Source organism: Ammospiza caudacuta, chromosome 18 (genome assembly GCF_027887145.1).
Source record: "Ammospiza caudacuta isolate bAmmCau1 chromosome 18, bAmmCau1.pri, whole genome shotgun sequence".
NCBI lineage: Eukaryota > Metazoa > Chordata > Aves > Passeriformes > Passerellidae > Ammospiza > Ammospiza caudacuta.
In genome coordinates, this window is record NC_080610.1 from 11,514,569 (window position 1) to 11,540,479 (window position 25,911).

Here is a 25,911-nt window from a genome sequence, read left to right on the forward strand (position 1 = left end):
ACTGGGCTCCAGGCTGTGCAGGAAAAGTGGCCTGCACACAAGGGCATCTTCCCAAAGCAAAGCCCACTCAGGGACCTTGGGCTATTTTCCTCTCACAGGCCTGTGGGAAAAGCCCACCAAGACCTAACTGGAGATGCTCAGTGGGTTTAGGGGACTCAACAGCCAGCCCTGAAGCTGTCAGAGGGAAAGTCAGGATAATAGGAGCTCTGTCTTGCCTTCTGAGGAGCCCTTCCCTCACAAGAGCTCAGAGGAACAACAAGAGACCAGACTCCTAGCACAAGCAGCTAAAGTAAGGCAGGTAAGAAAACCTCCAGCCTGGAGTTCCCAGAGGAGGTCAGGACCAGATTTCCCAGTGTTCAGAGAACATTACAGAGGCTGGATTTTGAAAAATAACCCCAACACTGAATTTGGAGCTGTTCTGAAAATCCATCCAGACACGAATCTCTTGTGTGCTCAGATATTGTAGGAACAATGTAAAATCCCAGGGAGAAAACAGAGCCCTAAAAAAAGAAAATACTGAAGGGGAAGCAATGCACTGAGGGACAAGATCAAAAGAGCAATTTCTGTGATCAAAGTCCCCCCATTACTGGCAGAACTCATTGTGTTGGTGAGAAGCTGAGCACTGGCAGCATCCCTGTGCTGCCCAGGCTCGCAGGGCTGGCTGCCTTCCCACCCCACAGGGAAGGGCTGCCCAAGGAAGCAGCTTTCCAAGGAATCAGCTCTCCCTCTGTGCCACCAAGCTCTGCTCCCCCAGCCATCGAGCTCCACCCTGGGATGTGGCAATGCCTGGGCAGTTCTGGTGGCCACAGCAGCTGCTCCGAGGCCAGGAAGCCACTGCCTGGTCCTGCTCCAGGCACAGGAACACACCTGGACGGATCTTTGGTTGAGTCACTGCAGAAGGTCTGAGCCTGGGCCTGTGCTGAGCCCAGGGGACTCCCAGCTCACATAGCAGCACATGTCCCACCACCTGAGTCCCACAGGGGTGGCACTTGGAGAGACAGGAGAAGGGAGGGAGCCTCGGAGGGGAGTCCTGGCTCTTTGGGTGCCTCGTCTGCTCCAGGTCCTTCATTTGTTCTCAATCAGAGTCTGCACTTTATACACCAGGTCCCGAGCCAGCTTCAGGATCTGCTTGGTGTTGTGGCGCTCGGCCATTTCTACAACACAAACCAGACAGGTCAGAGCAGAGCAGCCCCCAGCCCCCAGCTCTTCATTCTGTTATCCCTCTGCTGCCACATTCCCAACCTCCCCTGGCAGGGACACCTGGCTCTGGAGAGCCATCCTGAACCAGCCCAAACCTCAGCTCCCTCCAACACATCTAGGCTGAGGAGAGCAGGTGGATTCCAGCCCCACCAGACCCCTCAGAGCTCTGGGTGTCAAACATTCCCACACCTGAGCAGCTGCCCCAACCTCAGCCCAACACAGCACGAGCTGTACCATTGAAAAACTTGATGATGTCTGTAAAATCCATGTTGTTCTCCAGGATGATGTCCCGGTACATCTCCACCAGGGCCAGGGCTATGAAGAGCACGTAGTGAGCAGAGGAGACGTGAGCAGCAGCCCAGATGGTCTCCCAGACAGCAAAGACATCGTCATACACCAGCTCTGTGAGCAGAGAACAGCAGTTACCACTCCACTCACCCCACCCTGGCTCACAGAGCTCACAGCAGCGCTGGGGAGACACACTGGGTGCTTCCTTCCCACAGGAACCTGCTCCAGCTGGAAGCAAAGTCAGTCATCTGTAAGGAGAAATATTCTGCCCAGCAGCAGGTGACACAGCCCCAGGACACACTCATGGAAAAGTTCAGCAGCAGCTCTGGAACAACAGGTTCTGTATCTAGACAGAACAATCAGCCAGACATAAACCAGGGAAAAGTGAAAAGGAATTAAAGTTTAAACCTGCTGAGAAGGCTGGAAGCAGACCCTGTCCCACCCTTGGGTGGTCTCAGCACACACCTCTCTTGAAGTCCAGGAGAAACCATCGGTAGCAGAAGTAGAAATGAGTGTAATCCCCATTCTGGTGCATCAGCTCAAAGAGCTCAGAGTCCAGAATCTGTCAAGAAAAGCAAAAGGAAACTCAGGAATGCACAAGGCACCAACCATCCCTCTTGCTCTCCTACTGCACCAGCTCCTCCCTCCCACCCTGGCACGCACTGCTCCAGCCCCTGCTGCCCCTCCTGCTCCCCAGCACTGAACCCCCACCTCAGCCCCTCCAGGACCAGCTTTCCCCCCTGGTTATGAGGAGCTGCCATCCCCATGCCAGGAGCTCCCACCTGGATCAGCGACCTCATGTTGGCAAAGTGGGTGTCCATGGCTCCTCCGTGGGGGAAGTTCTGGTTCATCCTCTTCATCAGCTCAGTGAAGCAGCTGAAGGCCAAAGCCTCTGTGCAGGGAGGAGAGAATCACTGCAGGGCTGCAGCAGCAACATCCCTCCAGAAAGTCCAGCCTGGCCCCAGGGTGGGCTCCTGGGACAAACAGGATCCTGCTCCACACCTCCAGGCACGAAGGGCCCACCACCCACCTGGTACATCCTCCCACAGATCCCCATAGAGGGACAGGAAAAGCAGAGCCACCCACTCACCATCATCCAGGATGACCAGGAGAGGGGCCAGCAGGTCACACATGCCCTGCACGTAGCCAATCTCAATGTGCTGCCAGATGTAGCTGTGTGAGAGAGAAGGAGAGGTGATCTGGGACCTGAGTGCCACAACCTGCCACCTCCTTTGTGCCCCGTCTCCCTTCCCAGGATGCTGGGGTAAGTCACACCTGTTCATTCTGACATCCCTGTGCTGCAAATGATTCAATTCTTGTGGTGCCTCCCAGGTAAGGCATGCATGGCAGGGTATTGATCCAGGACTGTGCCATGGCCACATCCAGGGTCAGTCCAGGCCTGTGCCATAGCCATTGCAGGGCAAATCAGCACAGGGAAAAGCGAAATGGCAAAGCACAGCACAGTGGGGTCACTGGTTAAAGGGCAGAGTCTGATAGAACTTGTTCATCTCTCATTCTCATCCTTCTCCCTCCATTGATCCCCTTGGTTCTCCCTGCAGACACTGCCTGCCTCCCCTTCCCATGCCCAGCATCCCAGGAAGCACCCAGCCCTGCAGGGATATCTTCCCTTTTTTGGTAGCAAGGCAAAATGTGTTCAGAGAGGACTCAGATCTGCTGCTGGCACAAGGGAAGGATCTTTTCCATCCTGCCCACTGGTTTTCCAAAATGTGCTGTGCTGAAGGTCTAATCTCAGCAGAGATCTCCAGCTCTGGCTGTCGGGTGAAGTGACAGCACTGATGGAACAGCAGCTTCTCCTCATGTTTGCAAGATGAGTAATAATATTTTAGCCTTTGCTGCCTGTGAAGCAGGAGCTGGTCTGAGCCTGTGAGTGTCACTAGGCAAGCTCTGAGTCACAAGGACTCAGAAATGCACCCAGGTCTGGCTTTCTCCTGGGATTTTGGGCAGGCACAAACCATCCCGGCGCTTCAGGCACTTTCTCATTAGCACTACAGTTCTGTGGGCTGATCCTCATTAAAACATTTGCCAGGCATGCTGCAGGAAGCAGGTGGGCTGCCCTGGTTCCTGGGCAGCCCAGGGAGCCCCTGCCTTGTCCAAAACCCCAGGACACAGCAGTGATGGGGATGGACAGCCGGACACCTCGGTCTGGGAACCGCCACATCCTTGGAGCTGTGACCCCAGTGCTGGGTGATGAGGGGAGGAAGGCAAGGAGCAAAACTCCATAACCACAGCACAGTTTAAGGCTCCAGCCTGCAGGTGAACCCCAGGAAGCCCCCAGAGCCCCCACCTGCACATGACGTTGCGGAGCTTCTCCAGGTTGGCAGGGGTGAAGTACCAGTAGTTGCGGTCACAGCGCTGCACGTCCTTCTCAATGCGGTGCAGGTTCACCGTGTACATGTCCAGCAGCTCTGGCTGCCCAAAACAAGAGCAGAGTTGATTTATTTTCCAGTAAAAAGCAGGGAGAGAGCTGTAAGGGCAGTGGAGAGACAGGGCAGAGTTTGGGTGGAGGGTGGGAGCCCCTCTATGCCCAATTGTGGGATCAGCACAGGGCAAATGCAGGTAAATCCTGCCCCTCCCTCAGCCCCGGTGAGGCACATCTGCAGTGTAGTGCTTAGTTCTGGGCTCCACAGCTCAAGAAAGACAAGGAGCTGCCAGAGAGATTATTTGGGGTTTAAAGTATCTCTCTGATGAGGAGAGACTGCAGGAGCTGGGCTTGGCCAGTCTAGAGAAGACTGAGAGGAAATCTCATAAATCCACACAAACATCTCAAATCATGTGCCAAAAGGAGAGTGCCCGACTCTTTTCAGTGGTACCAAGTGACAGGACAAGGAGCAATGGCCATAAACTGAAACAAAAGTTCCACCTCAACATGAAAAAAAACTTCTTCCCTTCCAGGTGGAAGAGCCCTGGAACAGCTGCCCAGGGAGTGCATGGAACTTCCCTTTCTGGAGACACCCCAAACCCACCTGGACACAATCCTGTGTCACCTACCTCAGGTGACCCTCCCTTGGCAGGGGATGATCTCCAGAGGGCCCTTCCCACCCCAAACTGCTCTGGGGTCCTGGAGGCAGCCAGGAAGGAACCCCCCATGCCAGGTGTGTACTTACAGAGTAGGTGACCCCCGTGGAGGAGAGCGCAGCTGGTTCAGTGCTGGTCAGATCAGTCACAGTCAGAGAGTCCAGCTGTGGGTACAGACTCTCCATCTCTGGCTCCTCAGACAGGTTGTCCTCACTCTCCACCAGGCTCTGCTTCTCAGCCTCGCTGTCTGCCCAGCTCTCCACCACAGTCAGGGCCACAGTGTCACTGTCACGCAGGAGCCCCGCCGAGCCCTCACCCATGGGGACAAAATCCACGCTTCCACCAGGGGGAAATTCCCCTTCCAGGCTGTCTTGGCCCTGCAGCTTCTCCTGCTGGACACCATCCGTGTCTGGTGGGGCTGGCAGGTCGGAGCCAGCCACCTTTCCCTGGGAGCTGGATGAGGATTTGGTGGTTTCCAGGGCACTGTCCTCGTTGCTGAAGCTGCGCTCTGAGAACCCCGATGTGATGGAGAAGTTTTGGGAAGAGGGGTGCCCAGAATCAGGGGAACACATGCCATTGGGGACTGTCCCATTGGGGATCTTGCTTTGTTTGCCATCTTCCAGCTGAGAATCTACTTCAGTCTGTTCCACCTCATCCACAGATTCAAACACCTGCAAAGTGGGAAGACATCCTAGGCATTCAGGAAATGTTGGGAACATGGGCACTACACCCCCAAGTGCTGTGTACTCATAGTGCCTGTGTTCCCAGCAGTGGAGAGGGAGGAAAATCCCTCTTTAGCTTCTTCTGCCTGGATTTGAATCAGTGCTCGGTCGTTTGCACAACTCCAAATCCCTGCTCCAAAGGACTTTGCTTTGCTTGGCATTATATAATGGGCAGAAATTGCAACAGGTGTTAAAATTAAACACCTGGGCATGAACAGAGGGAACAGCCATGAACCTTCAGGTGTGAGGCCACAGGGCAGAGCTGGCAAGTGAACACTGAACATCCCAAGCAAAGCCCAGATCTGACACTAGCAACTGACACCCCCAAAGCAGGTTGGGGACTCATTTACCTCTTCCAACACTGGTTCTGTTTGCCAGAAATCGCTGTGGTTGTGGTGAGGGGTCAGCCCAAGCCAAGGCAGAGCCATGGGGACAAGGAATGGAGGGACAAAGTGCTCACCTGGGTGCTGGAGCTGGAGTCGCTCTGTAGCCGGGCGTGGTTCTGCCGGCCGGAGCTGCAGCTCTGCGAGGACTGCAGGGGACAGGGAAAAATGAGAAACAAAAGAAGATAAAAGGGGTCAGGGTGAGGGAACTCAAGCAGAGCTGGCACTTCTGCAGGTGAAGAACAAGCAGAAATGCACCCAGTGAATATCCGCCCCATGATTTGCCTGTCACATCCACGGTGCTGCATCACCCAGCACAGTGCGCTGCCTCAGCCCCTGACACTGCTGGGGAGGTGACAAAGGCAAAGCTTTCTCAGGTCAGTGCACTTGTTCAAGTGCTGTGTGCTGGGTCTGAAGGAGCTGCTTTCCTCTGGCCTGCACGGAGGTCACGCTGCCTCCCTGGAGTGAGAATTTCTACAAATCTCTGTCCTAATTTGGCAGCAATGCAGCTCAGCCCAGCTCCGTTTACATAAACGATGAAGTCAGGCTATAAAACACTCTGTCCAAGCATATTCATGCTTTTTTTCCTTTTCTTCAAGGACAAATATTGATGTCTTAAGCCAGACTCAGTGGAAGCAGCTCCTCTCAAAGTCATGAGCAGCCTGTTCTGGCTTCCAGCTGAAGCACAGAGGGAAGGGCTGGGCTTTGTAGGCACCAGCCTGGCTCTGTGGGGCCCCTCTGAACAACCAGCCCACAATGAGAGCAAGTCCTCCCCTGAACTGAGCAGAGGTGCAAGGCATGGCCATGACATCACACACAAACAACAGGATTTTAAGAAAATACAGCACATTCAGAACAGCACTTGTCCCCACCCTTGTATTGTGGGTGTTTGCTGGGCAGGGCTCTGGTGGGGAAAGGAAGGGCGACAGTTTTCCTCCATTACCATGGGAGCACTTAAAACAGGAAATTTCAGGTTGAGATGGGAAAAGAGGGGAACTTTTCGTGTGTTCACTCTGCCAGCTCCCTTCCCACACGTGGGTCCAAAGGAAGAGCCACGGTGGAGACGCTGAGGGGATGGGAATGATTCCCAGGGCTTCAGCCAATGGAGCAGCACCTCAGAGCTGCATCATCCAGTTCCACCCTGCCCCTGGCTCAGACCTGTCTTCCCTGCATCTCTCCCTCTCTGGGCACACACACAGCCTGCAGGACTGGGGCTGAGCTCATCTCTTTTTCAAAGCACCCACATAAACTTCCCAGAGGGAAGCAGATCCAATCTCCAGTGCTCACCTCCCCTCTGGGCCAGCAGCCCGAGGCCAGGGAATGCTCTGCCATGCTGGGCTCTTCTCCTCCAAGTAAAAAACTCATGGAAACACTCCCTGGACTGTTCCCAGGACTGCCTTTCCTTTCACAGGCTTTTTCCTCCACACCCTTTGGTCTGGGCTATGGATCTCATTCCTCACTGTATTGCTAAAAGCCAGTCCCAAGGTGCAGCGTACTGAGGGTGTGCCGAGGCTTCTTCCATGCTGGAAAAGGAAGCTAGGAAGCCCAGTGCCCTGCTTCACAGCCCCTTAGTGCCATGCTCTTCCTCCTCACCCCTACTCCAAACCATCTTCCATGGAGCTAATCCTGAGTATTTCATTTCCACAGAACACAAGACACACGGATGGGCACAGGTCATGGGCAGCACCTGTGTGTGCACCCCACAGGGACTCTGGGTGGGCACTGCCCAAGCCCTCACCTCGTTGCTGATGGTGGAGTCCCTGTGCATCATCCTCTGGATGTGGGAGTCCAGGCTGGCCCCCGAGGAGCACTTGGCCAGGGCTGCGGCGTGCGACTCCTTCTCGCGCTGCCGGACGATGGCCTCGCAGCCCAGCCACTCTGCCATGGTGTGCTCGTAGCATGCCCGGGTCTGCTCGTCAGCCTGGCACACAGGGGGACAGGGCATGGCCATGGCTGTGCCTGGAGAGCCCCAAACCAGCCCCTCCTGCGTGATGGCTGTGCCTGGAGAGACCCAAACCAGCCCCAACTGTGCAATGGCTGTGCCTGGAGAGCCCCAAACCAGCCCCTCCTGTACGATGGCTGTGCCTGGAGAGCCCCAAACCAGCCCCTCCTGTGTGATGGCTGTGCCTGGAGAGACCCAAACCAGCCCCTCCTGTGTGATGGCTGTGCCTGGAGAGACGCAAACCAGCCCCTCCTGTGTGATGACTGTGTCTGGAGAGACCCAAACCAGCCCCTCCTGTGTGATGGCTGTGCCTGGAGAGCCCCAAACCAGCCCAAACTCTGCAATGGTTGTCCCTGGAGAGCCCCAAACCCTGTGCCCCATGCAGGGCGGTGCACATTTGTGTGAACTTGTGGGACACAGCCACCCTAACCCTGCACAAAATGTGGTGAAATTTGGATGGAAAAACGCCCACCCATCTCCTCCCTGCCCTCCCAAGGTGCACAAGGCACTGAACATGAGGAGTTGCACAGGTCACTGACAAGTGTGGCCCTATCAATTCCAGCTGATGCAAGGGTTTGTCCCACTCCTACCTATAGCCCAGATGGACATGAGGCTTAGTGGGCTCACAGGAGTGTGCTAAGCCTTCTTCCATGCTGGAAAACAGAGCCAGGAAGCCCAGGGCCATGCTTCACAGCCCTTTAGAGCCAGGAACATGCTCTTCCTCCCCACCCCTACTCCAAACCATCTTCCATGGAGCTAACAGACCTCTGCTCACAGACCCCTCCACTGGGCAGGACCAGTGAGCACACTGAGCTGCAAGCACAGCCTCACCAACCTCCTTCCTCTCTGCCTCTGTCATCCCAAACTGGTAATGGCCCAGCAGGAAGGGCCACACAGCCTTCCTGATCTCGTGCTGGATCCCTCCGTAGTAGATCAGCCGCAGCAGCTCCTGGTCCTCGTAACTCTGTGGGAAGAGCCTGGGTCAGGGCATAGACACAGCCAAGTGTCCCCAGCCTGGCTGTGCCACCCATCAGCACCACAAGGGATGCCTCAGGTTGCAGCTTTTGTGTTTTTCAGGTTCTGTGCTGCTTTGGTGTGCAGTTCTGAGCTTCACATTAGGGGACGGTGAGCTCTTTTTACAGAGTAGGGAGACAAAACAATTCCTGCTCTAGCTGGGGACCAAGGACAAATGATCCAAATCTCAAGCCCAAGAGCACGAACAACGTGGGCTAAAGAGAGAAAAACAAGGACGGGGCCTCATGGGCTAAAGCTGTAACTGGACAATGAACTCCAATATGCAAATTAAGCCAAACTGATAAAAGTGAGAGACCCCGTGAGCGGTTGTGCATTTTGTGACCATTTTGGTTCATCTTGGGTGTAGCCCTGGCTGGGCTCTTGTGCTGCCCAAGTGTATCCATTGAGGCCTTCTGATAAATCCCTATTTTATTCTTTAGCTCTGTCTAGTCTCTGGTTAGAGAGTTCCCAGCCTCACTGCCCATGATCTCTCAAACCCCTGCCTGGGCTTAAGCAGAGCTAGAGGCTGTGGGTGGACATTTTGTCTCTCCACACCAAAGAGTGGCCCACAAAGTCACCAAAGCACCACTGCTGTGCCCTGAGCTGGCAGCACATCAGGACCCCACTCAGGACAGCAGCACCTGTGTGACAGACACTGCTGCAGGCAGGCTCTGAGCAGAAGCACCTGAAGAAGAGCAGTGCTCGCTCCTCACCCTCACATGCCAAGGATTAGGAGCCTCAGGCTCTGTGCATGGGACAGCCTGGCTGACTTCCCTCCTTGAGGAGCTCCTTGACGTGTTCCACCACCTCCCCGTGCTACACCCACTCCAGTGGCACTGCCCTGTGTCCCCAGGGCATGGCCCTACCGAGCTGTCCTGCAGGTATCTGTGCCAGATGTCCACGGTGAGCCCCGCGCTGGCGCTGCAGGGGACATCGGGGGACACGATGTTGTGGTTCACCAGTGCTGACAGGTGGGTCCTCACCGTGGACAGGTGTCTGCAGTAGGCCAACCCTGCAGCAGGAACACCACACCTTCAGCTGTGCAACTCCAGGAAACACGAGGATGAAGAGCAGGAGAAAGCAAGGACACCTTTACCCAGCCACATCCAGCCCTTGGAGCAGGGATTCTACCAGGACAGGTCCTCATCTTGTACCCCCAGTGCTGCTGCTCATGGGGCTCAAGGCTGAGAGTCAGGGCCCAGCTGTTTGCTCCCCACCCTGAGCAGGTGCAGCAGGATGGTCCCAGCTCCCCCAGCACCACTCCCAGCCCAGGACCCCATCCCTTATCCTGTCACACATCCCAAGGCAGCAGCCAGGACCTCATCCCTTATCCTGTCACACATCCCAGCCACTGCCAGCTCCCCCAGCACCACTCCCAGCCCAGGACCCCATCCCTTATCCTGTCACACATCCCAAGGCAGCAGCGGGGGTGTGACAACTACTCACATCCATAGAAAGCCCGGGACAGGATCTGGTACTTCATGTTGTCGCACAGCAGCTTCAGTGGAGCTCTGCCAAGAGAAACACCCAGGATGTGAGGGCAGAAGATGCTCCTGTGCATCCCCTCCTCAGCCTGGCTTTGATCCCACTGATCCAGCTTTGCCTGCAGGGATTCACCAGGGACGCTGACCGGGTTCAGAGCAGCAATTCCTGCTGCTAGGCTGTGGAACAGCTGATGTGTCCCAGATGCAGGGACAAGGCTCAGCCACATCCCAGTGACCCTGCCATGGCTCTGCTGTGCCCCTGTGCCCTCGTACCTCTCGTGGCTGCAGCCGTTGGCCGGGCCCCCGTCGGAGGAGCCGCTCTGGGAGCAGGAGGAGCAGGAGGATTTGCGGGTGCTGGGCTGCCACATGGGGGGCAGGACAGCCCCCGGAGCGTCCATCAGGTCCTGGGGCACTGCAGGAGGGCAGAGAGGAGTGTCAGCTACAGCCTGGCACTGCCCTGCAGTCAGGGAGCTAGAGAGAGAGCTTTCATTGGCAAACGCAGCACCCCGCTCTTGCCAAGGAGGCTCCAGCAACCAAGCAGGAGCCACCACAGGGAATCACAGCACTGGTGAGCTCAGGAGAAAGGGAACAAAGAGCACTGATGAGAGAGAACCATTGCCAATTAACCAGCTAATTCAGAAAGCTGATCTTAAACTGCTTCGTGCTGACCAAGGCAGAAACCTAACACCCAGCGCAGAGGCTCCAGAGAGAAAAACAGGATTGAAATCAGCTGCTGTCCCAGGAAGAGTGGATTACTGGAAGGGAAAAGGCCCATCCCATCAAAAGTTCAGGGAAAGAAGGGAGCATCCAAATCACAAGAGAGGAGATGAAGACTTGGATGAAGAAGTTGAGAGGCACAGCAGGAGCTCTGCATGTTGTCACTTGTTAATCCCTGCTTAAACTCAAAGTGCTGCTGCAAAGGCCTTGAGTCCTGCCCAGGTACCACCCACACACAGCCCAGGCCATGAGGAATAATCCATTTTACTCCTCCTTGGAAATTAAATTGTGGTAGAAATTTCATTTTCTGGGTCCTTGCTCTCCTTTGGTCTCACTGGCTCTCCCTGCTTGTGATAAGGAATAAATTACATTGGCAGGAAAAATACTGAATTATTCCCACAGAATAATTCCCCTCCCACTGAGCTGATGGGTCAGTGACAGGGACAGCTCTGCAGGAGCTCCCAAGTGACAACACAGGTGAGCTGAGCACCAGACCCAACCAAGAGCTCATTACACTGATGCCAGGAGGTGCCCAGAGCAGCACGGAGAGCTCGGGATCTGCCAGGGACACTCAGACACCATTTGGGCATCACCACCATCTTGCTTCCAGCTGGAATCTTCATGATCTTCCCTCTCCCAGCAGTCACAGGTGCAAGGAGTGGGTGAAAAGCACCATTAATGGCAACTAGAGACACAGAGAGAGGACAAAGGCACCAGTGAAAGGGGAGAAAGGGAGAATCTGCGGAGAAGAGAGGATGATGCAGTTCCACCCCTGGCTGAGGAGGTGCACAGGAACAGCACCGGCTGTGATGATGCCAGCTGAGGAGGTGGCAGCAAATTCATTTCCCAGAAATTGTGGCCCCCAGCATGGAATTTTAAGGGGTGCATCAAAAGGCAGCCACAGAAAGGCACATCTCTATCTGCTGTTTTAGCCCCAATCAGGTTTTTATCTGACTCACTGAATTGTGTTAGTCAGCTGAAGGCAGGGACAACCAAGTATAATCTCAACTGACGTTATGGAGGAGTCACAGCGGATGTAATTTCTCCCTCATAGCCTCCAAAATGTAGGAAAAAGGTTTCCATCCCATTTCATAGCTTTTCAAAAGCACACTCCACAAGTCTTCCATATAAAACTCGTTCTCTCCCACTTCTAAAGTCACCTATGATGATGGTCAGAAAACAGTTTTTGGCACTTCACAGAAGAGTGAGGACAAATGTACAGACATTTCAGCCAGGTTCAGATCATTCACCACCAGACATTTCTGCTCTGGAGAATGCAGCAGCATCCCCTCCCTCGAGTTAGGGACTGAAGGCAGAGCAGGGTGCTGGGACCTCCCCTCTGTGCTGCAGGAGCCACACTGAGGGAACATCACTGGATTTACTGCAGCCTGGGGGCAGCAAGAGAAGAATCAGCCCTGGGGGCTTGTGATGGCAGAAGGTGGCCCCCAAGTGACCAAAGAGAACGTTTTTACTGATATTATGTGGGTGTTATTAAGAGGAGGTTTTGCTGACCATTAATGCTGTTGTGCAGGTAAGAAACAAAGCACTCAGTAGCAAGTGGAAGTTACAACAACAAAAAAACCCCAAAAAACAAAAAACAAAACAAAACAAACAAAAAATAAAATCCAAAAAACCAAACAAAAACAAAACATAGACTCATGGAATGACTGGGTTGGAAGGGAATGTAGAGATTATTTAGTTCTACCCCTTGCCATGGGTAGGGACACCTTCCATGATCCCAGGTTGCTTCAAGCCCCCTCCAGCCTGGACTTGGACCCTTCCAGGGATGGGGCAGCCACACCTGGCTGCTCTCTGTGCCAGGGTCTCCCATCCTCCCAGGGTGCCTGATTTAAATGATGACGATTAAATCAGGCAGCAGTGGCACAAGCAGAGCCCCTCCCCGGAACTCCCTCCCAGTTTGCCTTGTGCCCACCAGTGCCATGTCCCAGCTCGTCCAGCCCCTCCAAAGGCTGCCCTGCACTCACCAAACTCTGTCTGAGTCCCAGGGTAGATGATCCTGAAGACATAATCCGTGGCTTCATCATCCTCCTTGTCGGACGCGGACTCGGAGGAGCCCTGGGGGCTTCTCTTCTTCAGTTTGGGGAACACCTTTCCCTGGGGAGCAGAACCTGCCCTTCACCAGCCACTCCCTTCCCAAGCTCCTGCCCCACCTGCTTTGCTATATCTGCACATTCCCTGGGCTGGAGCAGCCCCTGGATCAAGTTTCCAGTGGCAGGTGAATCCGTAAGTGTAAGTACAGCCCAGAGAGCCAAACCCTCATGGACAACCCTCCCACAGCTTTCCAGAAAGGTCTGTTTAGCTTGGCATGAGCTAAACCCAACCACCACATTTTAATATTAATTGAATGTATTAATTTTGGGGAGGGGATCATTTAAACCACAGCAGCCACTAATGCCAGGCAGAGGGAACCCCAGCAGGGAGAGGCACCCACCTTTCCCCGCTGTGACCAGAGGGGTGGGTCCAGCTGCCCGTGGGGCAGGAGGCCATTCTCCAGGCAGGACAAGAACTGCAGCAGGTGTCCTCCACGGGGGAAACGCAGAGGTGGCCTCTGGATGCCATCCTGGCTCACCAGGACCACCGTGCCACCGCTGTCTACTGCTGGCAACAGCGAGAGCACACACAGCCATCAGTGAGGGAAACGGTGCAGCCATGGTATTGTCTGAAAAATCCTTTCCTTAGGATTTTTCCTCCTCAGAAGCTGAGAGGCCTCAGGAACAAAATGTGAACAATGGTTATCTGCTGCTGTGGAATGCAACAGGTGCATCTGTGATTGGTCTCATGTGGTTGTTTCTAATTAATGGCCGATCACAGCCCAGCTGTCCTGACTGTCTCGGTCAGTCACAAGCCATTGTCATCATTCTTTTTCTATTCTTAGGATTTCATCAGAAGGCTAGCTTTCTTCTATTCTTTTAGTATAGTTTTAATATAATATATATCATAAAATAATAAATCAAGCCTTCTGAAACATGGAGTCAGATCCTCATCTCTTCCCTCATCCTCAGACCCCCGTGAACACTGGAAAGCTCAGGGAATGATTTCTTCCTTGTGTGGATTCTTCTCTAACTCCATGATGAAACAGACCCTGGAAAAGGCTTGCTGGGATCACTCCCTTGGAGCACTCCCAGCCAAGCACCACTGTGACGGTGTTCACAGAGGTTTTAGAATGAGGGAAGAGATGAGAATGTTGACTCCATGTTTCAGAAGGTTTGATTTATCATTTAATGATATATATTATATTAAAACTATACTAAAAGAATAGAAAAGAGGATTTTATTAGAAGGTTAGCTAAGAATAGAAAAGGAATGATAACAGAGGCTTGTGACTGACTGAGACAGTTTGGAAAGTTGGACTGTGACTGGCCATTAATTAGAAACAACCACATGAGACCAATCACAGATCTACTTGCTGCATTTTACAGCAGCAGATAATTATTGTTTATATTTTGTTTCTGAGGCTTCTCAGGAGAAAAAATCCTAAGGAAAGGATTTTTCATAAAACACATCTGTGACACACCACAGCCAGGAGCTGGCGAAAGAATCTTCTAGAAGCACTTAAATCACAGTGACCACCCAGAACTCTGGGAACTGCCCTGGAGCCTCAGCAGAACTGTGTCCCAGGGGTAAGGAATCAAGTGCCAGGTGCCAGAGCCCCCAGCAGCCCCAGGTGTGGCCTTACCCTGCTGGTGGCAGTGCAGGTACACGATCTCCTCCAGGCGAATGGTCATGGCATAGTCCCAGTACACGCTGCAACAGAGGGACAGGGAAGCTCTGAGCCTCCAGGGTGTGAGAGGCTCTGCTGCTGCTCACAGCAGCTTCAAACCCTGCTCCTCACCCCCTGGCAGCAGCCAAAGCCACAGAAAGGATGGGATCCCAGAGCAGTGATGCCAGCCTGATGAGTGACAACGTGCCTCCAGAGCCAGGAACCGTCCCTGCCACCTCAGCTCAGTCCTGTCCTGCCTGCCCTGGGTGGTTTCTCTGACACAGGAAATGTGCCCATGGATCCTGGCAACTGCAGGGAGGGGCTGGAGCCCTGCAGAGCTGAGCACTCTCCTCTGGGTATCCCAAGAACCCCTCAGGAGCAGCCTGGGCTGCTGCTCTGCCCCACGGAGGGGAAATAAACCCTCACAATTTGTGGGGTTTTTCAGAGCTCACAACAAGTTTGGTCTGTTCAAGAACTGCCTCAGCACAGGCACCTCGAGGTGTCTGAGCAGATCTAGAACATGCTGGAGAGCTGGTGGCCACCAGAGAGAGCAGAGAGGCAGGGCTTCATTCCTGTGGAGAGCCCAGCACTGCTGTCCAAGGGTGTCAGCACTCAATCACATCCCACTTCTTTGCAACAAAGCAAATTTCCAGATTCTGAGCAACAGCAGCATCTGCCACTTTGTAAAAATAGTTCTTAAATAGCATTAAAAACAGCTCGTGAAGGACAGGAAGGTGTGCAGGAGTGACTCCCTGTGCAGTCATACTCACTGTGCCATCTGCCTCCTCTCCTCCTTGGTCACGTCTTGACACTGGGAATTTTTAGAGCTTAGGCTGATGCCCAAGGCAAGAACTCAGAAAAGGAGTGTAGAGATGGAAACAGATTTTAGGGGAGGGTACCAGGCTTAACTGGACGGCCCAGGGGCCAAGAAGAAAGGGGAGATGAGAAGTACACAAGTAAACAAAAAACTACAACTGAAAATGAATGAAACTGAGACGAAGTTCTGCTGAAGAAGATCTCCACTCTAGTTTAGGACACTACATCAGTGTCCTAAACACTCCCATTTTCCTGGAGCCAGGAGAAACCTGGCAGCCCAGTGTGATGGGAGGGAGGGAAAGCATTCCCCTCAAAAGAATCCCCCGGGGCAACAAACAAAACCACTGTGTGTGTTTTGGAACAAGCCCCACTCCCTGTCTGAGCACTTCCCAGCACAGACACTCCTCACTCCACCTCCTGCCACCCTCTCCCTGCCTCCTTCCATTACAGGCTCAAGTGTTTCTCTGGGAAAGCAGTGATGGGTTCTGCATCCCAGATGCAAACTCTGACCCAGGGGAACACTTCCCCCCACCCCAGTCACCTCTTCTCATAGTCCAGGTCCCCCACGGAGCCATTCATCAGCTGGTTGGGGGTCCACTTCAGTGCCATGATGTCAGCAGTCTGGTGAAGGGACAGGTACCCTGGGATTGCCTCCATGTCATCTCTCTGGGAGGAGAAACACAGTGGCACACCGAGCTGGAAGCAGCACAAAGCCCTGGAGCCCAGCTGTGGCCCCTCACACAGCCCTGCCCACCCCGTCACTAACAGGGAGGAACCCACTGTGTCCCTGGAAAACCTCCTAGCACAGGCTCCAGGACACCTCAAGGCCTTGGAAAAGGGCTGAGAGCAATTTCCCAGCAAGGAAAACCTAATAGCTCCACCTAAAAGCAGTTTGCACTTCATTTATTTGACTACAAGAAGCAGGAGGGGACAGAAGAAAGAGTTTGGTGGCAAGGAGAGGAGCCTGTGTTTCCCCCCAGGCTGGAGCAGAGCTCTTCCACCACCAAAACCTCCACAAACACAGCCCACTCACTGCTTTCCCAGATGGAAAATGTGCTTTTCTGCATCCAAGAGCAGTTTGAGACAGAACAAGGTGCTGATGGGCAGAGCAGTGTTCCCAAGCCCAGCAGGACTCACCGGCTGCACCAGGACGTTGTTCTTGCCGTACAGGAGCGTGGCTCGGGAGTTCTGGTGCAGGGACTCCACGTAGTCCCTGGCAGACAGGGATGGCCTGTCATCCATGCTGCCACTGGAATGCCTTTTCTGAATCTGCAAGAGACACACTCACAAATGTGAGGTGAGCACACACACCCTCTGGCTTCCCAAAAGCTTCTTTTGAACCTCACTCCCTCCTCACTTATGAGAGTCACTACTAGAAATCTTTCCCCCAAGGTCCTCTAAGGGGATTCCTGACTCGGTCCAAGCTCAGAGAAGCCCCAGGAGTGAATTTTGCTTGCAATGCACAGAGCAGATTCAGCTTTCTGTTCATACATGATGATCCCAGGGACACAGACTCTGGCAGGCAGTGCCAGGAGAGGCTGGCACACCTCTGCTCTCCACGGGCCACATCCCCAGCACCTCTGCCTCAAAGACTTTGGCTCCACAGGCCTTTCCAAGCAAAGGGAGCCCAGATGTGTGGATGTGTGAGGAGCAGAGAGGTTTTTCCCCCACTCACACAGAGCGCCGGGCGCTTGGTGGGCGAGTCCTGGCGGCAGTGGGAGCTGTGGATCCTGTGCCTCTGGACCAGCTCATCTGCAGAGGGGTCTGTCCAGAAGTGGTCAGCCGTCTTCATCTTGGTGTATTCCAGTGCACAGGGCCCCACTGTGGAGAGGAACACCCCAAACATAAGGGAACCATCCTTGATCCCACAGCTGTGGTCACCTCCCGCATCTGCAGATTGCAGATTTGGGAGCATGGGCTTGGAAAGCAAGGAGGAAAAGCAAGTAAAGCAAGTGTTACCCAACAAGGATGCCAGAATTGGCCCATCCACAGGATCCATCAGGAGAGCTTCCTTCTCATAGTACTTACTAGAAGAAATAAAGGACAGCAGAATGCTGGAGCACTGCGAAGTTATAGACAGTGGTTTAAATCCTCACCATGTCCTTCTCTTTCTGTATCACCCCTTGATGGGGAGAGGGCAAGAAGCCCTAAACAGGCTGAGAAATTCCTGGGGAGCAGCAACCCTCCTGCAGCACATTGCAAGCATCAGCATCTCCTAACTAACCTGTCCCTGAGCATGCAGATCCCAGAAGACAAGGACAATGCAGCCCTGACAATAATTCATTCATTCATACAGACAATCCTATCTGTATTTTAGGGAGTGCACAGGGGTTATCAGCAGCAGGGCATCCATCAGAGTCCCACTGAGTGACACACCTGGCCTGTGCCACGCAGGGATTTCCCTGTCCCATGTGGATACAGGTGTTCCTCAGCCAGCAACACCCCCAGTGCCATGGGCAGGACAGGGGTGGGCAGTGCCAGTGCTCACCTGCTGTTCTCCACCAGGTAGTGCACAATTTTATCCAGGACCTTTTCGAAGAGGGCTGTGCGGATCCAGAGGTGCCGGATGGCCTGAGGAGACAGGTTGGGCAGCTTGGGCACCTTGCGCACGTTCTCCGGGACCCCCTGGGCCTGGTTCCTCCTTTAGGCACAAGACAACAGACAACGACACCACAGGCTCACCCCTGAACTCTGAGGGAGCACTCCTGCCATCAGGGGTTTGGGGGTGTTGGCTGTGTTGGCTGGGGAATTGCCTGGGACAGAGATCTGGAGGTGCTTCCTGTCCCAATCCCATCCCCTGCTCCAGAGGGGCCACACCTGCATTTGAAACCACATCACCACTTCAGTTCCCCACTGTAAAGACAAGCCCAGAACTCTGCTCTCCCTCAGCACAGCCCACACACATTTCCACGGCTGAGCTCACAGGCAGAACAGCTCATCTTAGGACAGCTTAAAATTCCTGCCCGCAGGTAACTGCTCCATCCATCTCCCTGCTAATTGTCCAAGGATGAGTAATCCTCTCCCAAACAGCAGCTGAATTACTGCAGCTTTGAGTCCCTGCACACTGAGAAAGGCCAAACGTGGTTCCAGCTTGGTGAACTGGTCCATAAACTCTGACAGCTTGGTGAACTGGTCCATCAACTCTGACAGCTCAGGAGCATCATGCTCAGCTCTCCCTGAAGCACCAGAGCAGAGGCAGAGAGACTTAAAACTTGTCCATCCCTGCTTAAACCACAACCCAGTCTCCTAAAACACCAACCAGTTTGGTCAAGATATAAAAAACCCAGGGGAGAAGACTGAAGGAGCAATTCCTCCTGTCAAGGCTCAAGCTGGACCCCAACCACACCTCCCACCCCAAAACCCAAGTGAGCAGGGAGGACTGGCAGCCACGCTGGTGCCTTACGCGTTCTCAATGAGCTGCTCCAGGTCCTGCACCTTCCTGCAGAGCTCCTCTGCCAGGGGGAAGCTCTTGCCCACCTTCATGAAGAGCGCTGCGATCTTGTTGCTGCGCAGGAAGCCGGCCGCCCTCCGCTTCAGCCCGAACAGCACACAGCATTCCACAGCGGCTGCAGAGAGCACAGGCCTCAGGATCAGGGTATTCCCAGCTGGAAGGAGCCACAGGGCTCACCCAGTCCAGCTCTTTGAGGGATTGGCCCATCAATGGAACACACACGGTTATAGCACCACGCAATCTTGGCTTTGGCAGCACCATGCTCTACCCAACTGAGCCAACCTCAGGGTCACTGGAGCACCTTCCCTATGGAGTCAGGCTGAGAGAGCACAGGTCTCAGGATCAGGATATTCCCAGCTGGAAAGAGCCACAGGGGTCACCCAATCCAGCTCTTTGAGGGACTGGCCCATCAATGGAGCACACAGAGTTACAGCAATCTTGGCTTTAGTAGCGCTGTGCTCTACCCAACCCAGCCAACCTCGGGGTCACTGGAGCACCTTCCCTATGGAGTCAGGCTGAGAGAGCACAGGCCTCAGGATCAGATTATTCCCAGCTGGAAAGAGCCAGTCCAGCTCTTTGAGGGATTGGCCCATCAATGGAACACAGAGTTATAGCACAATGCAATCTTGGCTTTAGTAGCGCTGTGCTCCACCCAACCGAGCCAACCTGGGGATCAGTGGAGCACCTTCCCTATGGAGTCAGGCTGAGAGAGCACGGGGCCTCAGGATCAGGATATTCCCACTTGGAAGGAGCCACAGGGGTCACTCAGTCCAGCTCTTTGAGGGGTTGGCTCATCAATGGAACACACAGTTATAGCACCACAGAATCTTGGCTTTGGTACCACCATGCTCTACCCAACTGGGCCAATCTGGGGATCACTGGAGCACCTTCCCTATGGAGTCAGGCTGAGAGAGGTGGGGCTGCTCAGCCTGGGGAAGAGAAGGTTGTGTGGAGACCTCACAGCTCACCCAGGATCTGAGGGGATTACAAGGAATCCAGAAAGGGACTGTTCATCAGGAGCACTCCTACTAGACCAGGTTGCTCTAAGCCCTATCCAACCTGTCCTTGAACACTTCCATGGATGGAAGCTCCTAAAACTCCTCAGACAGTAAATCTGAAGGCAGAGACATCCTCACCTTGGCTTCAGGAAATTGTAATCCTACCCCACATGGGAATTAACAACAAGCACTACAGCTCCTCCAGGCAGGAGGGCAAACAGGCTGACACTCTTCTTTTTGTGGGGTTTTTTTTTTTTTTTTTTTTTGTGGTTTCTTGTGGATTGTGGAGAAACCAGCATCTCCCTGATGTTTTCCCTTCAGCCCAGTCTGAGGGATGGGCCCAGCTGGAACAGGAGGTTTCACTCCCTCTGCTGGGATGGTGCAAGTCAGGAGGAGAAAGCTCAGGAGCAAGGACAGGCACCCTGAAGGTTTCTAAAGCAGCACAAGAAATGGGGCAACTTTCCCCAAAAAACCTCAATGTTCATACAAACATTTTCTGAAAAGCTGAAAGGAACAAAGACCCAGGGGATAAACCACAGGCAGCACCAGCAGCTCTGGCTTTGGGGGACATGGGGACTCATTAAGCCCCTGTGGAAGGCTGTGCCTGACTCCAGGTCCTGAACTGTGCCCAGAGGCTCTCACCAAACCCCAGTGAGTGCCCAGACAGCCCCAGACTCCTTCCCTGCCCTGCCAGGATCCCAGGAATGAGCCATGACTCCACAGAAAGGCACACACAGCACAGGCTCAGCCAGCAGCTCATTCCCAAAGCCCCCTGGGATGGCTCAGGATGGATGTCTGGTGCCAAACACAGGCTGATTAAACAGGCTGATCAAAGCCCTGGAAAATCCCACAGACCCACATCCTCAGGCCCTTGATCCGGGTGTGACAAGGACAAGTTCTGCTCCCTCCTCCCCGGGAAGCCAGCGCTGCTGAGCTGAGCCTGGATGGATGCTGCTTCCCCTCCTGCCTGGAGAGGCACAATTCCCTGCAGCTCAACAACTCCATGGAGACCTGGAAAACGGCATTCCTGCAGCCCATCTCAGCAGCTCCCAGGCTGGGAGAGGCTCATTTTCCTGCCCTGATCCATGCCTGAGCTCAGTGCCCAGCAGCAGCAGCATCCGAGGGGGGATGAGGCACAGCCTGTGCTGGCAGAACAACAGATTTGGGCCAGCCCAGCCCTGCTGACCCCCAGCAACCACTGCATGGACATCTGGCTTTGAAACCAGGCCCTGCACAAGCCCTCCCAAAGCCCAGAGGGCTTCAGCTGCCCCAGGATTATGTGCAGCCACAAATAAAATAAATCTCAAAATGCTCCATGGCTTTGCCAGAAAATCCAACACCTCCCTCATTTGTCCTATGCTCCATGGCTGAAATACCAGTGACAAACAGCCCCACCTGCCTGGGACTGCACCTAGAGATGCCCATTTGAGTGCACAGCTCAGGTTGGTGCTGAAAGCTCAGGTATCCATGGGGGATGAGCAGCCAGGGCTGCTCCTGCTGCACTCCCAAAAAGGGAGCTCCCAGTGCCACCAGTTCCATTCCAAATTCCCAGCAGACAAATGGGAGCACTGGTGCTCTCTCACTGTGCTCAGGTCACAGGCAGCACATCCCAGCTCCTGCCAGGCCCCTGGCACAGAGCACCAAGACAGAGCTGTCAGCAGCATCTGTTCCCAGCGCCAGATCTGAACCCTTGCAAAGCACCTCTCCTGCTGGCAAACTGCAGGGAAATGTGCAGCTTCCACAGGAAAAACCCTCCCCATGCTCCACTAAATCCAGGGGTGATGGCAGGACTTTTAAATAGGATGAGCTTTGGAGCTCAGTTTTGCCACCACTGCGAAGAGATTCTCTTCACCCCTCAGGATATAACTTACAGCAGAGCCAGGATATAATCTGTGGTGCATCAGCTACACCCAGCTAAGGGGCAGCTCTCACTGAAAATATTCCTGAGCTGCCCAGAGCTGTGACATGATCCAAACCCCTGGGGCTGAGCAGCCCTGGCTGACGTGGGCACCAAACCCTGGGCTCCCCATCAGCCTCCCAGGGCAGCCTGGGTGTGACAGATGCCAGCTCCTGTTTGTGTGCTCCAAACCCCCCCTGCCAGCACCACGGGGGCTGCTGCCCTTCCCTGGCTCCATCCCTGGGCTTTGTGCTGCACTGCTGGGAAGGGAAGAGAAGGGAAGGCAGCTCTCTCCAGGGAAAAGGGCAGCTCCAGGCGTGCAGCATGCTCTGCTTGGCAGGGAGACAGGTTATTTATGAGCTCACCCAGCTCCTGGAGAGCCACAGCACTGGGGAAGGTGGAGGATGGAGATGCTCCATTGCAGCAGGAGGGGGACAGCAGGAAGCAGGGAAATGCAGCAGCATCTTAGGAGGGCAGAAGGGAGCAAGGAGCCCTTGGTGCATGGACGCCTCAGCTCCCTGTCTATAAATAATGGCAGCTTGAGGAGCCTCGTGCTGCACACAAAAGCAGGGAATGAGTCACACCTGGAGGTCTGCTCTGATCTTTCAAAGCCACACAGGGGCTGGGAACAGGATCCTGGGTGCCTTTGGTGTGAGGGCCCAGCAGGAAAGGAGGAAGCCCAGGCTCCTTTCTGTCGCAGACATCTTTTATGAAAAATCCTTTCCTTAGGATTTTTCCTCCTGACAAGCTGAGAGGCCTCAGGAACAGAATGTAAACATTGATTATCTGCTGCTGTGGAATGCAACAGGTGGATCTTTGATTATTCATGTTAGTTGTTTCTAATTAATGGCCAATCACAGCCCAGCTGGCTCAGACAGAGAGACCAAGCTACAAACCTTTGTTATCATTCCTTCTTATTCTATTCTTAGCTAACCTGCTGAGGAAATCCTTTCTTCTATTCTTTTAGTATAGTTTTAATGTAATATATATCATAAAATAATAAATCAAGCCTTCTGAAACATGGAGTCAAATCCTCATCCTGAGATCCCTGTGATCACTGTCACACCTTTCCATAAACTCCTGCTCCATAACAGCAAAGAAAAGACTTGGACTTGACAGACTTTCAGCTAGATCAATTCTCAAGGGAATTTAAAAATAAAATACTGTTTCTAGTCCTTCCTCACTGCCAGCATCCCTCCCTCTTTTCACACACCCCTGTATATTTTGAGCACAAAGAACTCAGGGATTGTGACCTCTGCCAGAACAATCCATCCTCTGGCACTCCCCATTCCCCCAACCCATGGTCCTGGAGCTGGGGTGGGCTCCCAGGAGAGGCACAGCACCAAAACCCCAGCGCAGGCCAGCACAGGAGACTCACCACAGAAGGAGATGATGTGGCTGCTGTCCTCATGCACAAACTTCCTCGTCACAGCCTCCTCCATGATCTGCTTCACCTGTAGGACAGAGGCAGTCAGGGAAAACATGGAATTTCAGCCTGCAGTGGGGTGGGTGCACAGGAGCCCCCTCTGCTCCCAGGTTATCCCAATGGCACAGGAGAGCTCACACAGGATTGATGCAGCTCTGCCTGCTGAGCATCACCACCTCTTCAAAAAGGTATAAAAAAAGGGGGCTTTTCATTTCTGAGAAAATTCACAGAAATCATTGTAGGAAAACGACGAGCTGAGGATTAACTGAGGGAACTGAGCATCACTTAGATAAAAATCACCTAATAAAGCTACCCAAATCTCATATTTAAGGTTTTCACAGCATTGTTCTGTTCTCTTATTCTCTTTGACAAATTCCCTGTGACACAGCTGTCCCAAATCACTGCAGCCCTCCATCAATGCCTAACTCAGTGATTACCTGGCACCAGCTGTGCCCAGGAACCCCATCTGCAGGGCAGTGCCAGCAGCTGTGCCCTCCCTGCCTCACAGCTGGCACTCAGCTGACCCAGGGCAAACTGTCCCTTAGTGCTCACCAGGGCCACCATCAGGGGACAAAAACAAACAGGACCCCACAGGAAATTGCTGCAGGGAGCAGACAGGAGGTCAGACCCAGCAGGAAAGGTCTGGCAGCAGGGTGGTGACCTCCATCCCCAGCTGTCACCCTCCCTCACCCTGCTGCAGGCAGCCAAAGCCCAGCTCCATCTCTGCTCCTTAAACATTCACTTCCCAGCCACTTTTCCCTTCAAACACAGCTGCCAGCACGCCTGGATCTCATCTCCCACTGCCTCTGCAACATCTTGGTTTTGGAAAACACAGGGGGAAGTGTTGCCAGCACAGAGCTGAGGGTGTGAAGGGAGCTCTGCTGAGCAGGGCGCTCTCCCTGAGGGCACAGGGAAACACAGCAGGTCAAGGCTTGGCCAAGCAAACCTTGGCAGCAATGAGAGCCCTTTAATGGCATCATTTGGGGAATTAAACTCCTCTGCAAGGTATAATCAAGGGCAGTTATGCACGGCTGACAGCTCCATAAAGGAAATCCTGAGCATGGATTAAGAGCAGAGCCAAGAGCTGCTCTGTCAGAGCCACCAGGTGAGATCCCAGCCCTGCTCAGTGACTAACTGAGCCCTGAGGCTTCCCTGGATGCCAGATGAGCTGGTACTGAGTCAGGAAGCCACAGCAGGGAATGTCACTGAGATGTGCAACTGGGGAGGTGCCTCAGAGCACTGGAGAATTCCTCATGGTCCAGCTCCTGCACCTCCCTGTGCTCAGAGCAGCGATTCCACCTGCAGGAACACCCCAGGGACCAGGATAAAGCTCCATCCTCCACCTCAGTGCTCTATTGTGTCCTAAAACTGTTCCTGGTCAGGGCTCCTTCTGGTGCTTCTTCATCCCTCACCTCCCATTTTCGGTTTTCTCCTGTTCCTTCATTCTTCATCTCCCATCTCCAGTTTTCCCCTGATGCTCCTTCGTTCCTCACCTCCTATCTTCAGTTTTCTCTTTGTGCTCCTTCATTCTCTATCTCCCATCTCCAGTTTTCTCCTGGTGCTCCTTCGTTCCTTATCTCCCATCTTCATTTTTCTCCTGGTTCTCCTTCACTCCTCATCTCCCACCTTCAGTCTTCTCCTTGTGCTCCTCCATTCCTCATCTCCCTCTGCAGTTTTCTCCTGGTTCTCCTTCATTCCTCATCTCCCATCTTCAGTTTCCCCTTGTCCCAGTGCCCCACCTGGCCACCAGGGAAGGAGCAGCTGCATCCTCATTGAAGGTTCCTTGCTCCAGCACCATTTAATTTTACATTTCAGCAACAAAAACAGGGACAGAGGAATCCCCAGCAAGAGGAGAGGAGCCTCTGTCTCCCCACACATCCCCTGGCCTGGGCTGCAGGATGGAGCAGGGATGGGGAACAGCACACAAACCTCCATCCAAGTGTCCACCACGTGCTGCCCCTTTCCCTCCACCTGGAATTCCCAACAGAGATATCCTGGCATCCTGCTCAGGTGCATCTTTGATTGGTCTCATGTGGTTATTTCTAATTAATGGCCAATCACAGCCTGGCTGTCTCAGACTGTCAGAGTCACAAGATTTTATTATTATTCCTTTCCTATTCTATTCTTAGCTAGCCTTCTGAAGAAATCCTTTCTTCTATTCTTTTAATATAATTTTAATATATCATTTTAATATAAGATATATCATAAAATAATAAACCAGCCTTCTGAAACATGGAGTCAGATCCTCATCTCTTCCCTCATCCTGGGACCCCTGCAAACACCACAGGGACCCTCAGGGATTCCCTGAAATTTGGTTGAGCCTCCCTTGTCCAGATGGCTCCTGACCCTCACCCAGGCAGGATGAGCTTGCTCTGTGTGAGTTAATATCTCACGCAGATATTAAATGTACACTCATGGCAGCACTGGTGGTATCAGGATTTTACCCCTATACCTCCACAAAATACATCTGAAAATCAATTTGCAGAGTTATGTCTTTACCAGCTTCTGATTCAATCAGGAAATATTGGAATATAAGGAGTATATTCAAATATTTGGTTGAAATTTCAGTGCATTGACACAGTGCCTGCAGGGCAGTGACCATCTGTCTGTCCAGGGCCTGGGGACCATGCAGGACAGCAGGACACGGCTCTGAGTGGGCATTTCAGTGCCAACACTGCACAGACCACCTGCACGCTCGAGGCACAAACAAAACACCTTCCAAGGGACACAGTTTAGTGGAAAATTACTCATTAAAGGTAAAAAAAAAAAAAAAAAAAAAAAAAAAATCACTGAGGTTGGAACACTAAAAATAAACGA

The 25,911-nt window shown here is 53.4% G+C and overlaps 1 protein-coding gene across 3 annotated transcripts in view; it reads right to left on the reverse strand.

Moving 5' to 3' along the window:
- Window positions 1-893: 893 nt before the first annotated feature.
- SGSM1 (small G protein signaling modulator 1) overlaps window positions 894-25,911 on the reverse strand; it is a 31,317-nt gene continuing 6,299 nt past the window's right edge. The window contains exons 3-26 of one of the 3 annotated variants that reach the window (XM_058816916.1): window positions 23,047-23,122; window positions 18,726-18,888; window positions 17,811-17,963; window positions 17,282-17,349; window positions 16,998-17,143; window positions 16,460-16,591; window positions 15,864-15,988; window positions 14,483-14,550; window positions 13,239-13,402; window positions 12,772-12,901; window positions 11,301-11,471; window positions 10,343-10,481; window positions 10,032-10,096; window positions 9,452-9,597; window positions 8,407-8,535; window positions 7,368-7,550; window positions 5,707-5,778; window positions 4,614-5,195; window positions 3,794-3,918; window positions 2,579-2,661; window positions 2,271-2,380; window positions 1,954-2,050; window positions 1,435-1,602; window positions 894-1,154 (exon numbers count right to left, since the gene is read on the reverse strand). In XM_058816916.1, the coding sequence (XP_058672899.1) occupies window positions 1,066-1,154; window positions 1,435-1,602; window positions 1,954-2,050; window positions 2,271-2,380; window positions 2,579-2,661; window positions 3,794-3,918; window positions 4,614-5,195; window positions 5,707-5,778; window positions 7,368-7,550; window positions 8,407-8,535; window positions 9,452-9,597; window positions 10,032-10,096; window positions 10,343-10,481; window positions 11,301-11,471; window positions 12,772-12,901; window positions 13,239-13,402; window positions 14,483-14,550; window positions 15,864-15,988; window positions 16,460-16,591; window positions 16,998-17,143; window positions 17,282-17,349; window positions 17,811-17,963; window positions 18,726-18,888; window positions 23,047-23,122 (3,384 nt within the window). In that variant the 3' untranslated portion in view covers window positions 894-1,065. The remainder of the gene's footprint in view (window positions 1,155-1,434; window positions 1,603-1,953; window positions 2,051-2,270; window positions 2,381-2,578; window positions 2,662-3,793; window positions 3,919-4,613; window positions 5,196-5,706; window positions 5,779-7,367; window positions 7,551-8,406; window positions 8,536-9,451; window positions 9,598-10,031; window positions 10,097-10,342; window positions 10,482-11,300; window positions 11,472-12,771; window positions 12,902-13,238; window positions 13,403-14,482; window positions 14,551-15,863; window positions 15,989-16,459; window positions 16,592-16,997; window positions 17,144-17,281; window positions 17,350-17,810; window positions 17,964-18,725; window positions 18,889-23,046; window positions 23,123-25,911) is intronic. The other 2 variants (XM_058816917.1, XM_058816918.1) reach the window with 2 other exon arrangements.